The sequence below is a fragment of the Pygoscelis adeliae genome, unplaced genomic scaffold (genome assembly GCF_000699105.1).
Source record: "Pygoscelis adeliae isolate BGI_AS28 unplaced genomic scaffold, ASM69910v1 Scaffold66, whole genome shotgun sequence".
Lineage (NCBI taxonomy): Eukaryota > Metazoa > Chordata > Aves > Sphenisciformes > Spheniscidae > Pygoscelis > Pygoscelis adeliae.
This window is the reverse complement of record NW_008825167.1, coordinates 10,657,691-10,675,568: the sequence shown is the minus strand read 5'-3', so window position 1 is coordinate 10,675,568 and position 17,878 is coordinate 10,657,691. Positions and strand designations below refer to the sequence as shown.

Genomic DNA, 17,878 nt, shown 5'->3' with positions numbered 1-17,878 from the left:
CAGGGGACGTCATGCTCAGTACGTAAACCGGGGGAAAGCTGGCCGGGGGGGCCGCTGCTTGGGGACTGGCTGGGCATCGGTCGGCGGGTGGTGAGCAATTGCACTGTGCATCACTTGCTTTGTATAGTATCATTATTATTATTATTACTGCTATTATTATTTTGTTTTAATTATTAAACTGTTTTTATCTCAACCCATGAGTTTTTCTCACTTCTACTTTTCCAATTTTCTCCCCCATCCCACCGGGTGCGGGGGAGTGAGCGAGCAGCTGTGTGGTGCTCAGTTGCTGACTGAGGTTAAACCACAACAGTCCTTTTTGGCACCCAACATGGGGCTCGAAGGGTTTGAGATAATAACAGATTAACCGGAGCATATTAAGGAATTTGTATCTGTTAACAGTAGGAGTGAGTGAGCGGCTGTGTGGCCCTCAGTTGCCAACTGAGGTTAAACCACAACACTGACTTATGTTCAAATACATTTTTTCATCACTGCAAACACATACTGAGCAGATTCGTACACTCTAGTTTAACTCCACAGGGATTCTACCATCACCAGAAAGATTCCCCAATACCTTTTTACATTCAAAAGCAGGGTCACATAGTCCAATACAAACTGATATTTGAAAGAGAAAGAACATATTCAGCAGCATATTTTATGTTTCTCTTAAAAATCTGAATTTACCTTGCTTTTTTTGAAGACATCATATAATTGTAAGTAAAAGGACAAGAAATTTAAAAAATGGCAAATTGTCTATCATACTGTGCAACTAAACATGGCTTCACTGAATTGCAGTAACATCTACAGCAATATTTTGAAAAATTTCTTCCCTGCAACAGAGTAGAGCAATCCCAATGCCTCATTTTGGAAAACGTGTAGAACAACACTTTTTTTTAATACTGATCAAGTTTCCAGTGACATGAAAAAGAACAAAATAACAAAACCAGTAAAAGTAATAAATTCTCTCTTTCTTTCTCCTTTTTTATGTCCCTGTACACATAAATCCAATGGTAACCAATGCAGCTTAAGCCTGGTCTAACCACAGTCATCTGAAGAATTTCAACAAAATTTAATAGAAATATATTTTTCTGGGCCTGATGTTGAATATTCCTGAGCAAAGTGCTCTGAAACATCACTGCTCCAGGATAACACAAGGTTTCGTTGCTCCATGTTCAGAGCCAACTCAATTTACTTTCGATTAGACAGGGAAACACTAGTATCACCAGGTTGTAACCAGACATACAAAGTCAACTTGCCATATGCTTCTGAAATTCCAATTTGGCAGGTAAATCCTGCACAATTCTTCCTCTTCCTCTTCTCCTTCTCTTGTGTTTTTCCAGGCTGCAAAGAAACACTTCCTTTGAGTACACACCTTCCACCCTGCAGCTGGCTAGAAAAGGTAAGTATTGTCGCCTTCCTAGCAATCTTCCTTCACCAGCACTAGGGTCAAGGTGTTTAACTGAGCATCTGAGACTAATGAGCTGTTGCTAGGCCACTGGGTAAGCTCTTCATGAAAAGGTATTTTGCATCAGTCACATTGAATCCATAGGTGTCACCTCTAGTGCAGCAGCTTTGTTTGCCTGATCTTTTCCTGGTTATAAGCTAAAAAGGGCCGATACTGAAATGGGAAAGGAATCAGCTTTGCAGTCTCCAGAAAATCCACTTGGCGGGGGAGGGGTCTAAAAGATTCATCCAGGAGATCCATAGATCTACTTGGATCAACTTTAATATGTCTACACTGGTATGGCGTCCAAGCATAAGGAAGAGAAGTGCCAAGCAATCCCGAAAGCTGAGTCTCTGAAAGGCACTCCACACAATGCTACGGCAGGGAGCTGAGTAGAAACGGCAGCAGTAATCACTGTCCCCCCAAACACAAACTCACACTCTGGTCTCCATATCAGAGACTACTCAGTCAGTCTTAGGGCACTGGATGACTTGTAACTGCTGAACTCCTCCTTCGAAGTGACATGGTAAAGTGGTACATTTTATAGCAGAAGCAAGAGAAAATTACTGTGCAACAGGCTAGTGTCGGAACAACAAGATGAAGATGCTCAACATGAAAGGTTGATAATTATTTGAACTGATTCTGTGTGTCGAGGATAAATTCTCCATCAACTGGATTGCAAGACCTCTGTGCTAAAATGAACAAAATTTAAACTATTTCAGGGGAAAAAGATGCTAAAAATCCTTACTTTTTAGGATACAATAACTTTTCTGTGGAGTATTAAACTTGCAAATGTAGATCTTTCAAACTTAAGGAGGATAGTGAAAGACTTCTGGAGAACTTGCAGGCCTGATTTCATCTTTTTATTGGTGGTGACAAGTGGTCACATCAGTCCACTAGGAAATCTCTAGGCTTCTTTCCCAATTAAAGCATCATATTGCATCTTCTGAATGCAGCTTTTATTGCTTCCAGTTGTCCAAGAATCCGACCTGTTTTACCTTGTTTCTGCTTTCAGGCAACCACTCCTCTGAATCTCCTTCTCTAATAAGAGCTTAGAAGTGGCAGAAGCAGCAATCAGACATGACTCCACCATATCACACATTGCTTTGATGGAACTTGTACTCACTGCTCAGTTATGTGGTTTAACCCCAGCTGGCAACTAAGCACCACACAGCTGCTCACTCATTCCATCCGCCCCGGTGGCATGGGGGAAGAATTGGAAGGGTAAAAGTGAGAAAGAAACTTGTGGGTTGAGATAAAAACAGTTTAATAATTAAAAAGAAATAATAATTTTTAAAAATTGTAAGGAAAAGAGGAAAAAAAAACAAAGAGAGAGGAAAATAAAACCCAAGAAAGACAAGTGATGCAAATGAAAACAATTGCTCACCACCTATGGACCAATGTCCAGCCAGTGCCCCAGCAGCGGCTCCCCCCACCAACCCGCCCCCCCCCCTCCCAACTTCTTGTGCACCTCCAGCCTACTCGCTGGTGGGGTGGGGTGAGAAGCAGAAAAGGCCTTGACTCTGTGTAAGCACTGCTCAGCAATAACGAAAACATCCCCGTATTATCAACACTGTTTTCAGCACAAATCCAAAACATAGCCCCATACTAGCTACTATGAAGAAATTTAACTTTATCCAGCCAAAACCAGTACACTCAGTCACCATTTTTCCAGTCCATCTGCCTCTACTGCTTGCTTTATCTATGATCTTACTCATTGTTCCCTCTCCATAGCGAAAAGCCTCCTGTGTTCACTCTTTATTCTGACCACTTTCATAAATATGCTCTTCTTGCATACCCATTTCCAGCAACAAATAAATTAAAAAAACTCTTTAAAAAGAATAAATAAAAAATCAAGGCACCACATCTACTGTAATCTTTCCTGCCTCAAGCATTTCCACTTCTTTTAACATAAACTCTCCAGATTATGTAACAGTATCAAAGGATCACAGAAAATGTGTTTCTGCTCATATCTGAATATATGAAACGTATCTCTTTTCCCTGTGCTGTATTTGGATCACCTAGAAACTTCTGATGACTCCAGTGATTATCCTTTTAGTCCAGATTTAAATAGTTTAGATATGTAATTTGATAAGACACATTAATTTTAAAGGCCCTACTACAGTTCTGAGTGGAATTTTCCTGCAGATCACATTGTAACGTCAGACTTTTTTGGATCCCTTGCACTGTTTTTTTTGTCAACCTCTTCCAACATGATACCAACTAAAAGGTTTAATTATCATCCTTTCTTGTTGATTCTTCCAAATTAAGGATAACCATTGCTTAGTATCTGTCTATTGATGTCTCACTCCTCTCCAATATCTGTTTTACCTGGGTTAGAAATCACATTATCATGTCTAGCATATTCACTTATTTAATGATTTTGAATTCTGATTGAAGTAACACTGCCACATTTATTCTTAATAACTTTGTTACTTACTGTCCAATGTTTGACAGATACCCCAAATTCTCTCATTTTGTGATTTTTTGAGAATTTACATTTATATATCAAGAGTAGAGAACAGCTGAATTCAAATGCCCTTCAACTGCTGTCAGGGAACAACCTACCCAAAGGGATGTGCTTCCTTTAATCCCAGTCAGTAGTGGCATATGTGGTTTTACGAACACTTCATCCATTTCCCTGCTCCAAGAGGGTTGCCATATTTCATTCCCAATTACAATACCCTAGTGCCTCCTTGCTATTCAGTACACTCCTTATAGTTCTGTAAGTTAACCTGCTCCTTTCTTATTCCATACATAGCAGACAGGAATAACATTCGTTTTTATATATATTCAGTATGCCTGGATTCTCAAATCAACAGCTGTATTTAGAGTTCTTCTATACATACTGGCCATAACTCTTTTCCATACGACTTTTTTAATCCCCAGTAAATAAAGCTGTTTTGACAGTATGGCATGTTATCTTTTTTCTTTTTTTTTTTTAATTTCACATATTGAAAATAGATTTTTTTTCAACTTACAAAGAATCACTGTTACACACAGATTCAACATCTGACATCAAAGCTGAAAACCCCCAAAGAAATCTCGGAAAACCATGAGGACTTACAAAAACAATCTATAAAATTGTGAGGTGATACAGTAGCATTGAGTTGAAACATATCATTTATCCTAACTCCTAGATGTGTTGCGATATCAACTCTATAAATGTACAGTCACAAGCAGAATACAGATATTTAAAAGCAATAGCAGAACTCGGTGAAGATGGACCAATAGCGAGAGCAAACACTGTAACACCTTGCTATCAGGAACAAAATATTACCCAAAGTATTGGAAGACTATCTTCTAATGTTTGCTAACCATCTCAGTAGGAATAGGTACTTTGTAATGCTTGTTCCTAAATATTCATGGGTCTCAGCATTGGCATTTATAAAACCACTGAGTTGATTCACATTTTCTTGACTCAGTCTGCCAAGACCATGCTCATTCACTGCAGCTCCTTGTGCTTACTGCACCGGACTTTAAGGTTCAGTTGGAGCGAGTCCTGCCTCCATTCATGTTAAAGTAAGTATAATTTTTGTGCTTTGGTCAACTCTTTTTGTTAATTGATACCCAAATTTTGGATGCCTTCCAACCAAACATTTCCACTAGCAGAGGGCAGTCTGTGAGCCTGTGTTCAGTTCATGCATTTCCTTCTCCAGGCTCTCCGTAGATGGCAGCAAACCTACAATCCCAAGAGGACAGGCTACATAACAACAGGCTGCCCAAACACATCAAACAAGTGTTCCCAAAACAAAAGGCAGTAAAAGGGAACTAAGGCAGGGCCACAACTTTTGCTTCACCCCTTTGGCAACATAAATGAATCCAGCTGCTCGTACACCAGAGGCCCAAAACACCACCAGCAAGATCCACGATGATGCCCATTCAAAGAACTGCAAACATACCAATTTTGGATCAGAGATGTCTCTTGGGTATAATTTTATTTCAAAGAAACCAGTATTTTGCAGGCAGAAGTATGTTAAGACTAATTTCCATTTGTGATGTCTCTCATCAATTAGAAGGTTCTTCCTAAGATAATCATTAATATAGGCATATACATGAGGGACAAAATAGTTTAGGAGAATTAAATGAAATGAATTGGCCCCACAAGAGTTTGTTACCTTTCCTAATACACTTTATGTCCCACGGGCCACAGAGCTGTCTCTCTAGCAGCTTCAACGCATTCCCTCTTACCTCTGTGCCAATAAAGCCATCTAATTTATTTCGAATTCTCTAGGCACAGTGTTTTTACTTTTCTGATACCAAGCCGTAATTTCTGTTGGTTTTGTTACCCATTTTTAAGCTACACTCTAAAGAGGAAAAATCTCTATGCCTTTAACTTAGTCATCTTGTCAGTCAAGGCATCCTATATAACTGCTGCACAGACAGAGAGCAGGCTGTTGCCCTGATGGTGGGAAATAAACTACACAGTTCAATTCTAGTTAAATGATTTAGAGCAAACACTACAGCAAAGATGTAGGAAAGACATTGAAGACCTAATCCCCCCATCTTCCCAGAAATGCACTCCAACATGCCACAGAATTTACTGCGGACTGCACTGTATATTTAGTAGGATTTTAGAGCACTCGGGCTGTAATTTCCTCTTTCGTATTCACCTAAACATTACATATGTGAGCTCACTCATTTCTCTGCACACGTGTGTGCACAATACACAGATTTGTCTCCTATAACAAACTCAATACTCCAGAAAATATGAAATTCTCAAACTGTAGAAAGATGAACAGGTAATCAAACTGAAGCAACTCTTACCAGACTGGATATAGGTAAATCAGCAGACTAGTTATAGAAAATGTTCCTACAGCTGTCATGGTCATGTAGCTACACTTTACTCTTAGGTGAATCAGAGCTAAAACTTGACACTATTACAGGTAAAGCATCAAACTTGGAAGCATATCAGGGCTAAACTCTTCTTAGAGTTCATGTAATCTTGTTGTAGACTTTTTTAGAATCTGAGTAATTTAAACACTCAAAATTAATTCATTCTTCTGTCCAAGGTATAAGATAACTTTCTATTTGTGTGATCTTTTTAATGCAATTAAAAGATGATAATAAAATTCACATCTGTATTTCTACACAAAAAGTGATACAGAACAAAATAGTAAATAAGACAAAATAACTAAAAAGAAAAATTTAGTAATGTAATGTACCCTCACCCTACAAGTCTCTTTCCAAACAGAAGCACTGAGACGCTAAAAATGACAGCGAAATAATACAATTTATCAGCTGGTAAATTCAATTTTAAAGGGTATCAGCCACTAGTAAATTTCATGGTGTGTGGTTTTAAGAAGCACAAGTAGTTTGTGCCACTCTTGTTTTATAATTTATTCTCATTATATCAAACAAGTAGGAGAAGTTAGATGAGGAAGCTAATAGCAAAAAACCCTTACTTTTCTGTTCATTCATCAATATTGCTGACCCATAAGAGATACAACTTTTGCTTTAGTCTGCGAAGAAAAAAAATTTCCAAGGCAACACAATTTAGTTGGCTGATATATACTGAATCTATTGTATCAATCAAATGAGAATTAAGGCTTCACTGTTTCTTTTTCCTCTGTAAGAAATAAATTCTGAAGATTATATTTGTAGGGGGGGGGGGTGGTGTTTGCTTTTTTAATTAAAATATGAAAAATAAGACCATTCAAAGCTGAGTATCACACAAGGTTGTTAAAGAAACTAGAACATACAGGAATATTATTATTCAGGTGTTCCAAATTTTACACAGATACAAAGAAACAAGGCTAGAACAAAGCTATGTTATATAAAGTGAACACATTTTCAGTGCATACTTGTTGCACTGGTAAGTCCTTGAGACTCCTGCAACTACAGGATCACCAAACAAACACAGATAAATCCATCTCCACATGGATTCACCTCCAGGACCATCTTGTGCAAAGTCAAATGCACTAATTGAGATTAATAAACTAATAGAACAGAAGTAACCTTATTGGCTTGTCCATATTTTAAACTGCTACAGAGATATATAAAAGTAAATGTTAATCTTCATGAATGAACAATTTCTTCTAGGTGTTCTCTTGATTACTCAAATACCTGTTGAACATGTGCTAGATAGCAAATATTGATGGATCTGTTTCATTAGGAATCAGATGCATCATTGAACAGCTCAGAGCAATGACACACATAACCTCAGGAAATCAAATCAGGACTCCTACACAAATGATTTCCAGTTAATTTACATTCTCTATAGGCATTTAAAGTGACGTGCTTTGAATATGATGCTGACGTTTGACTTTGAGGACACTTCTTTTTACAACACACAGTTTTCAGTGCTAAGATCAAATACAAAACTCCCTTGTTGCCTTTAAGTCACACTAAGCTAGCACCATTTGTATTGCTACAACTGCAAATTTCTGTGACGTGATGTTTGGGGATATTTACTTCCTTTTGCACGTTATTTAAAGTAGTTGGCACCAATTTCAGTTCATCAGTGTTCTTCTGATTTCACTTCTTTGTCACATGTTTTTCTTTTAAGGCTAATGCATTTTAGTAGTGCTTTAGTTTGAGATTCAAGATCTGATGGTTTTAAACAGTGCTACTGTTAAGAAGAATGATCACAAAATATAGACAGACAAATACCTTGCTTTTTTCTTGCTGAAATTCTATCTGGATGTTGGTTAGTTTAGTTCGTAGCTCCTCATTAGCAGCTTGCAGGGCTTCAATCTCCATGTCGGACTTCTCTCCCTTGGCACGACTTCTCTTTGACATAATTATCTTTGAAGTTTAAAATAAAATTTTTGCTCCACACTGAGCTACCAGCTAGTGCCCTCTGCTTTTAGCATTTAAGAGTCATGTAGTGTTCAACAAAATCTTTCACACAAATCTCTGCCATGGTGGGAGCAGTCTCTCATGACCTGGAAGAAACAAAGTAGTGGGAACAGAATTAGACTACAGCATTGAGCAGAATCAAACATCAGACTTAACATCCAGTTTTAAAGCACACTGAACTTCCTTGTAGTATATACTATATTGCATAGTGTACTAGACTTTGAAAGAAATAGATCAGAAAAGAAGTTACACAATATTTCATCATCTAAACCCTATCCACTGTAATCGGATGTCCACAGAAATAAAACTCTTCACAGTTATGATGAATACAGCATATAAACATAAATCATATCTTATTCAAGACCTGACTTGGTCCATGCTCAGGATTCCCAAGAGCCATGGGGACAACCATAAATTAACTGAGGCTGGTGGTGTTTCAGTGGGAATAGTTTATTTCCTGTAGTAAGAAGAAAGCACTTCTCACCTTAATGTATCAGTTATAATGTATTATTCAGAATTATCATCACGTCTCACAACACCAGGATATACGGAAAAGGTATCACAAAACTGGAAAAACATTTTAAAATTACTTCTTAAAAATATCATATATATAAACTGCTTATGTGCAGGGTTGATACTGTTTGAAATGCCCTAATCAAAACATGAAGGTATTGGGTTGACGGTTGGACTTGATGATCTTATAGGTCTTTTCCAACCTTAATGATTCTATGATTCTATGATTTAACTTCATTTTCATTCCCCAGCATGCCTCTAAGCTTAAAAAGTATTCAATTATTTAAATCAGCTTTAGGTAATATTCAAGGAGAATATCAATAGCAGACAACGAACCCTAGTTCCAATAATTAGGAAATCCCACAATAAGTTTGCTTCATGAGTAGTTATAGAAGCTTAATCTGCAGCTTTTTTTCCTCTCTGCTCTCCTCTAAGCATAACCTGGTGCTCCACAAGAACAAACTGAGCAACAAGTACTATCAATACTGAATTAGCTTCCAAACCCACGTCCTCTGCTCATTTTAAATGTCCACATAATTTTCATCATTAAATTGCCGACAAAGCAGAGAGGTTCCTACTTTAATACTGAACTACATTCCTGGAGTATTATACTTCCAAGAAAATTGCTCCCAAACTGCCTTCAAACAGTAAGTTGCTCTTTCCAACTTACTTCTACCGGGAGTTATTTTAGAAATTGTATTATAATGAAAATCACATGCATTCTTTAGCACATACTTTCTAAAGGGTGGACAACTAATACCTCAGGTGTGTACAGACAAACACCACTTGGTGAGTTCAATTAAATACGTAAGTTTTATTCTCCTTTTTAAGGACTGGTAAACAAAAAACGAGGAGTTAAATATCTTGCTCAAAATGACAAGTCAAGTCAGACAAAAAGTGAACAGAACTCAGGACACCAAGTCTCAGTCTGCTTGAAAATATTCCCACAGAGTTCTTTTGTTTATAAAAAGCAATTGAAAAAAGACCCACTATACCAATTATTCGCTAAAGTAACTTAAGTGAAAGCATTGTTTTGCTTTGTAATATAAGATGTATTTCCTTCCAAACTTAATAATCTATCAATTTATCCTATGCAATAAAATTTAATCTGTTCCTTAAATTCATTACAGTGAGCATTTTTAATACATAATTTGTGAAAAATCAGGAAATTGAGTTAAATTTTAATTTTATTTATGTATCAAACCTACCTTACAAAACAAATAAACACTGGTGCTACTGTGATTTTACACATAATCATTGATTCAAGAAAAATAAATTAGCAATATTCTTACAGTAACTTGAAACAAAGAACTCTTCAGTGAAGTAGAAGAAACTTGAGGAATTATTATTCTTAATACAGGAATTTCATGCTATTAATCTATAGAGTTTCTATGATGCTAAAGATTAAAACTAAAGACTATTTAATCAATATATTTCATCCAAAATCCTTAACTGTATGGAAAATTTGAATTCAAAATCAGTTGCTAGTGTTATTTCCCTGGTCAATTTGTAAAGAAAATCTGAAATAATATAGATGTGCAAATCCAATCTAAAATAATTCCACAACATTTACAATGGTGGAAGGGGAAATGAATGGTTCCTTATCTCAAAGGTTATCTGGGGTATTCAGATACTATCAAGGAATTATTCCTGAAATCCTTACTAAAACAATATTCCTGATGCAGCCAGATTATATATGATTTAATTCAGTAGGTGATTAACTAAGTTAAGGAAACCAAAAACATCCCTCACTGGCCTGGCTACATGAATTTTAATCTCATTAAACCCCACCCCCATCTCAATTACAGTTTGGAATAAAGAACATCTAAATGATAGACATGTTTGCTTCTCCATCGGTAAAACGAGAAAGTGAGGTAACTGTGCTTGATGTGGATATACATGACATCCAGAGAACCAAAAAAGAGATTTGAAATATGGAGCGGTTTGAAATTACTACGTATATTTTGTTCAGTAACAGTAAGCTCTCCTGGCCGTACCATGTTCCCAAGCATATTATGAAGATACTAGACCATTCAATATGAACATCTAAACTTCTATTTATGCACTTCAAGGGATGGCCTGTCTCTGAAGTCCCAGTCATGTAAAACTCTCATTGACTGCAGAGTTCATATTCTATCCCAGAGTCACCATCACTCAAATCCTTTAACAAACCAGGTCCTATGGTAAGATACCAGAATAATGCTGTCGTCTACCTTTGAAAATATGGGGGTCTAAATATAACATGCATTATTTAAAGCTGTTCAAATTACATTTAGCACTTAAATTAGCCTTAAAAATAGAGAGTTCAGCACTACTCTTTGAAGTACACTTTAGCATTTAAAAAAAAAAGAAAAGGTAATCTCAAAATATTGTTCTCAATCTTTTCAGGTAAAATAAAAGCTTAGACCAAGAACCTGATGAAAATCACCCTCTTCTCCTATAGGCATTAAGAAAAAAAGCCAACCAAACAAAAAACCCACCCCACCCAAAACAGCACATCAACCTGCATTGGTGAGCACAGAAACATTTCCATTTTTACTCTTCCCTAGATAAATCTTCCAGCCTATCTAGTTCAAAAGCAGGAACTATGGCAACACAAAGCCTCTCTATACACTCAGAGAGGCACAAAGCCCAGACACACAAGGGCTACAGCAGAAGAGCACACATCTTGATTCCCAAATGAAAAGGTTAGAACCAGTGAGTGCCTAGATTCCCTTCTAGTTGACCACCCACATTGACTGTTTGGATAAAGGTCAGGGTTAAAAAAAAAAAAAGAAAAAAGAAAAACAACTTTTAAACACAGTGAGAAAAAAAGAAGGAAAAAATATTCTACTCTGACAAAATTTGACTTTACTGACTCAGAAGCTTCAACCAACAACCTATTTATTAACTCACCATATGTCAGTTGAGAGGCAAGTTCACGAAGCCACCACAATACAGTCCCACAATCGCTCCATGAATAAAAATAGCCACTTCCTGCGCTGTGAGTTCTACACACTTATTGCAAACCTTAAGATCATTTGAATATATTTTACATTTCACAAAAAAAAAGGATAGGAAAGAGTAATGGATTCTAAATCACAAGTAACCTTTTCAGCAGACTCTAGAATATACCAAGTGTCTCACTTTACTTGATAGGTATAGGGGCACTTGTAATTCAAGAAAAAGAACAACAACAAAAGAAATAAACTTGATTGGATTTGAATCAACTGTTCAACAGTTTGGGGGATTGGCATATGAGAGATCAAAATATTTAACATGATTAACAAATTATTACTCCATTTGTGTTACACATTTTGGGAAAACTATTAAATTTCTAAGGTACCTGGAAAACCAATCAGCTGAACAGTGTTCCAATCATAACTTCCAATTTCTCCTCTATTTGCTTTACAGATTTAAAGGATGTACTTCATCACTACCTCAATCTCTCTGGTTTTAGCAAGAAAGGCCTAGAACTAGGTCAAGAATTACTATATGATGCTTCTAGATATTAAATATCAATAAAACATAACAGTAAAAAAAGAAAAATTAATTACTGCAAAAAACATGAAAGTGTAGCATCAAAGAATTTTGATTACTTAAGAGTAAGAAAAGAAGGAACTTAATACTTTCTGGTGAAAAATAACTCCATTTAAAGAAATGCAAGTCTTTAAACATGATTATTCACTGAATACATGAAAATAAGTGGAGGGTTATCTCTTTAGAGAGTTAGTCTTACAGTAATAAACGGTAATCAACAGGAATAGTAAGTACACCCATAAACTCAAGTAATAAATATGGATAAAATAACATCTTAACAAGAAAAATTTACTGAATGGTGTCATCCAAAATTCAGCATTCCAGTCTTGATTCAGACTTGAACAACATTATTCAGCTTCAACATGATTTTTGGAAGGTGAAGTTGTTAATGAGTCATCTCAGCTGAAACACCAAGCAAAAACACAGATACGGGACGGGGGGGGAGAAAAGCTTCTTCAACTAGATGCTTCACCTCCACATAAATAGTGGTTTTTCATTTTACTTCAACATTTCTCTTATAACACTGCAGAGCCTGCTATGGGCTACCCATAACCCTTATTATGCTTGTGAACATGAGACGTAAGTACATTCTTCGTACAGCACAATTCTGAATATTCAAGAAATTTAAAATAAATTTTATTACCTTAGCACCTGACAATATTAAATGCAGTGGACACAGGTACAATGTTATCTTCAGAAGTAACTGCCAGTTCACCTATGTTGTAGTTTAAAACACAGTCATAATCAACCCGTGACTGTATGGGAAAGACAATGTTCATAGCTCCCAATGCCCAAGGCGCATTTGTCCTATGGTTCACATGACCTACATTTCTTACTTTAATTCTCAGTCCTATGTAATAAAACATGACTGAACGGATAAAAGCAAAAGCATCTCTACAGGATGTAAAATAATATGTTTCCCAGCCAAAAAATATAAATACAAATTATCAGAATAATTTTCTAAGTATATTGTAGACTAGTCACATTTTAGATACCCATTCATTAGCTACCTACAAAGACAAATCTATTTCTGTAACAGTAGAGCTTTTGAGGGTGATTTGAAATCCTAACCCACTTAGGGAAATGCAGTTTCCTTACAGTGGAACAATTTTGTATGTGCCATTTGTAGGTTTTTTGGTGGATAAAACCAAAAACATCTTTATTGTTAACTAACAGCCCCACATTCATTTTTGCAGATTCACAGCCTACAGTCCTGAGCCATTCTTGCTTTAATAACAATATACGTATAGGTCCAGACTATGTGGAAAGCAACCGTCAAGAAACTCTAAGCATTCTTCATTGTTGTTTTGCCAAAAGAGCTCATAGTAACATAATCCTGTTGAGCCATGTTGAACAGAGGTAGCTTCTTTTCTTCGTAGAGATTCCAGTGTAGCATGAGTTAGGCTTTTATGACACCTCACTCAGAAGGTTCCATAACAGGTGACACAAATACTGTGCTCATCCGCAGGGTAAGTCAGTTAGCTCTTCTGTCAAGGATAGTAATTGCTTCCATGATTTTTTTTTTCAATGGCACCTCAGGAAAGGTGGTCTGCTGAAATTCTGTATATCTCCATCACCTTTCAGAAAATGCCCATTGCCCCCAGGAATCAGTATCCACGTTTTAACATCCCATCACAAATCACTGCCTTCCAAGTCCTTACGGAGCAGTTAACAAAACTAGAGTTTGGCAAGTTTCAGAATGAATTTCACCTGTGTCATGTATGCATCTGTTAAAACACTAAAATATGCAACTAAAATATGTTTCCAAGTCACTGCATGCCACCAATACAAAAAAAAAAAATAATTTAAGTATATCAGACTCATTTAAACCCTATGCCCACACTCAAACATATGTGTACCTACTGCTAACAACCATATAACACTGAATAATTATTTCTGATTTGTACTACTGCAGGCCATTGGATAGCATCCAGTACATTAATGGCCTCATTCTAGTCAAAGGACATAAGCAGCCCATCCAAAAAAAAAAGCTAGCTCTTAACTTACAAGAAATTATCACAAGTAAAAGGGAATGTTTGAGCTGAAGAAGACAAGGCGGGGTGAAGGGAAGGAATCACATATGCATTTAGTCACCGAGATTAATTTGAACTTGTTATGTATACAAGTTTTTAAAAATCTGTGTTAAAGCTATTTACAGAAAGGACAGTATCTTCAGTAATCCTTGCAAGCAATTTAGAACAGGAAACACCAAATAGTTACATGATGGAAAAGGATTTAAAGGAACAACAGGCCTCTGATTTTACAGATTATTTTTGAGGGCAAATGAAGGATCAGTTCAAAAATGTAACTTTGAATGGACTATTTACTGTGACTACAGACAATTGTCACTGCCGTTCCATTGCCAAGCAACTACAGAAATGCAACTTTTTGGGTGCAAAAATGCTAACCCCAGATATGAGACCCCTGTCTGATATCTTGAAATTGATAATCTCCTCAAATCACTACAGCTCATCAGGTCAAAGCTACTGGAACAGCAGAGAACAATCAAAATAACAAATTTACACAACGGGATGGGAACAAAAAGCAGAGGCAAATATGCACTATGAATGTGTTTGCACAACACCACAGCTTGTTTGGAGATACCTGTGTAGTGCCCAGTGAGCAGTACAGCTGTCTTACAATACAATATTACATAGTCTTCATGCAGAAAAGTGGTGGAAAGCACTGGCTTCACTACAGCCCACCTAGGAGAGGAACTGAACCAGATCTCCTCCAAACCGCTGTAGCCACGTACCTCCCCTCAGCTCTGCTGGCCCCTTCAAGACCCTACGCAGATGCACTCTGCAACTCCCCTTCTGTACTACACAACACTAATATACTAGGAGTTACTAAAAGCTTGACCTGAATCCTTTCTCAAAAAGTTAAGAGCTTGATCCCAGACCTTTAAAGTAAATAAAAAATATTCTTTGGCTTCAGTGAATGATCATTTTTTAATTAGTATTTACCCAATTTCACTTGTAGCACTGTTTTGTGGATTAATCATTAAAATCACCCTACTAAGCATATTAAAAGACAAACTGCTACAAAGAGCAGTCCTGTCACACATATAAAATCAAAAGGACAGCAGCACAAAAAGGCAAAGTTCAAATGCAACCAAAAATAATAAAACAAAACCCTCCCTCCGCAACCTTCCAAACTCAGCTCTGTTACAGAGTCAGAGCCTTTTAGGGTGCTGGGTTAACTGCAACCCCAGAGAGGCAGCTCTAGGCAGAGCTGTTCCTCTGATCTCTGTGCCAGTTCCTTGCTTTTGAGCACACACAGAAGACCTGACAAGATGCCTGCTCTCTAGCGCAACGTACGTCCAGCCTCCTACCCTTCTGATTGTACCCTGGGTGTGATGCAGGGAGATCCCTGGGCTTTCACTGAGGAGCAGCACTCCCTTTAAAGTGTAGTATTTAAGAGCAAAAACAGGAGCAGGAAGAAAAGGCAAGTTGTAGCATTTCCCAATTTGGGCTAGAGAAATGGCAAACACAGAGACAGATTCTAGTATCTTTATTCACTGTCACTAACACCCCACAGATTAGTCATCCTGCCAAACTTAGGCTTTTGGATTATACTGGACTGCTTTTGTTTAGTTATTTATATGGTTTTTGCAGGAAAGTTTCTTTGGATTTTTTTTTTTTAATCATTATTATTATTTTTATTGTAAAGGGTTAGAAGAGTTAAAACCTGAAACTGGAAAAATGAAAAATTCAGGGATAACAGCTGTGTAGGAAATGTGCAAAACAACTGGCAAGCTTGCGGAGAGAGGTTCAGATTCCCAATTTGATGACTCCAGAGAGAGTGGAACCTCAGTGGGAGAAAAAAATGGGGTAGTCTAACACTTTACCAAATGTTGAATATTTACTTTATTATTTTGTAAATCAGTAGGATAGACTTGAGAAGTCAAGTGTAAGGAGGAGAAAAGGCATATCTGGATGTGATTGTTAGTTGGCAGGAACCATCAAATTTAGTGTCCCACAAAACTGCAATTCCCTCACAAGATCTGTTAACTGTCTCATAACAGTGCTCTGATAATCAGCCAGCTAATGCTGGCATTTCAAGTATTGATATTTGAGTCAATGGTCCCTCTGGTTCTGCAGTACAGGCTGACGGAACTGCATCACCTGGGATAGAATATTTAAACTAGATCTTTCAGCCAGACAACAGCTTCTTTCCTGTCTCAATTCTCTCAACTCCATAAGGGAGCAGTGCCGCAGCTTAAAACTATAGCCAGTAAAATGCACAGCTAGATACTAACACAGCCAGAGCCTGGAGACAAACTTTCATTTCTTACTCGGCTTAAATGGGACAGAGACAAGCACAACAAAGCACAAGAAAAGCACAGAGGAGAAACTTTGTGAACTAAAGACTTTCTTTGTGTAACCATCCTCCAACATCCACAAACTGAAAACACTTTACCACCGTGAGAAGACTACCAATAAAACATCCTTTTGGTAACTGCCAGCAAATTTGATTCAAACCGTGCCAGGCTTGTTGGAAAGGTTGTGGGCAAGCCGACCACCAGAAGTACAAATGTGCTTTCTGAAGATGCTTAGAGTTCAATGTGGTGGCTGTGAAGACTTGTAGAAAATACTTTTATCCAGATACATGTATCAAAATCATAATTTTAAGGATAGCATACCTCAGAACGTTAAAAAACAAAGACAAACTCAGTCATAGTTCAGCTTAAAAAGAGAGAAACATGCAATTAGATACAAATACAAAACTCCAGAATTACTCTGTGAGAAGCCACTATAGACTATGAGATTGACTGTTGCCCAGTTTAGACTGTCCCAAACTATTTTGAAGTTCAGACATTAATTAATGCACACAAATATATATATATATATATATGGAAATAAAGCTTCCTAAATTTGAAAGAATGGTTAGACACAGAACAGAGGTTACTTGTACATGCAATTCCGAGTTTTCTAGTAAGCAAGTTGCACATCCAACTTATGGGGGGCACAGCACTGCTAGCAATGTATCTCAAACTGCTGAATGCTGTCATAGTCAGGCTGTTTTGGTCATTTAGGGGAATTAAAAAGGGATTTATTGTTCACTCTGAGGAAAACATCCTTATCCCTTTTACCTGTATAACATTTTTCCTTCATTGGGAAATCAAGTTTTCATCTCAGTATGCTGTTTCAGAGAGCAGACCATGAAGACAGGACAGTGTTTTACGTAAAGTTGAGGCCAAGACGTGTCACTTAAAGCTTACAGGAGTCCCTGTGGTTGAATGAAAGATGTTTATGCTTCATTTCTTATGAACACAACCTCCTTCTTCCCATGGTGCCTGCAAAGAAGGCCATTCTCTGCAAAGTCTAAATGGTTCTGTAAATCATCTTTGACAACGCATAAAAATCTTTATTCAAGCAATCCTAACTTTGCATCCAGTTGTGTAAAAATATATTCATATAATTTCTGCTATGAATTGATCTTAGTATTCAGTTCTGTCCCTTTCCCCACCTCATCCCCTAAAAGAGGTGGCAGAGGGAAGCCTCAAAAGTTAGGGTGCTGGCAGTGACTTTACAGGCACATTTAGTCTTAATGAACATTCAGTGGAGAAATATGAAAATAGGTATTGCCAAAAGAACTATT

At 37.2% G+C, this 17,878-nt stretch overlaps 1 protein-coding gene across 1 annotated transcript in view; it reads right to left on the bottom strand.

Moving 5' to 3' along the window:
* Positions 1–17,878, bottom strand: part of JAKMIP1 (janus kinase and microtubule interacting protein 1) — a 108,851-nt gene that overhangs the window by 87,313 nt on the left and 3,660 nt on the right. Inside the window, exon 2 of the mRNA XM_009328844.1 lies at positions 8,054–8,328. Coding sequence (XP_009327119.1) covers positions 8,054–8,182 — 129 coding nt within the window. The 5' untranslated portion in view covers positions 8,183–8,328. The remainder of the gene's footprint in view (positions 1–8,053; positions 8,329–17,878) is intronic.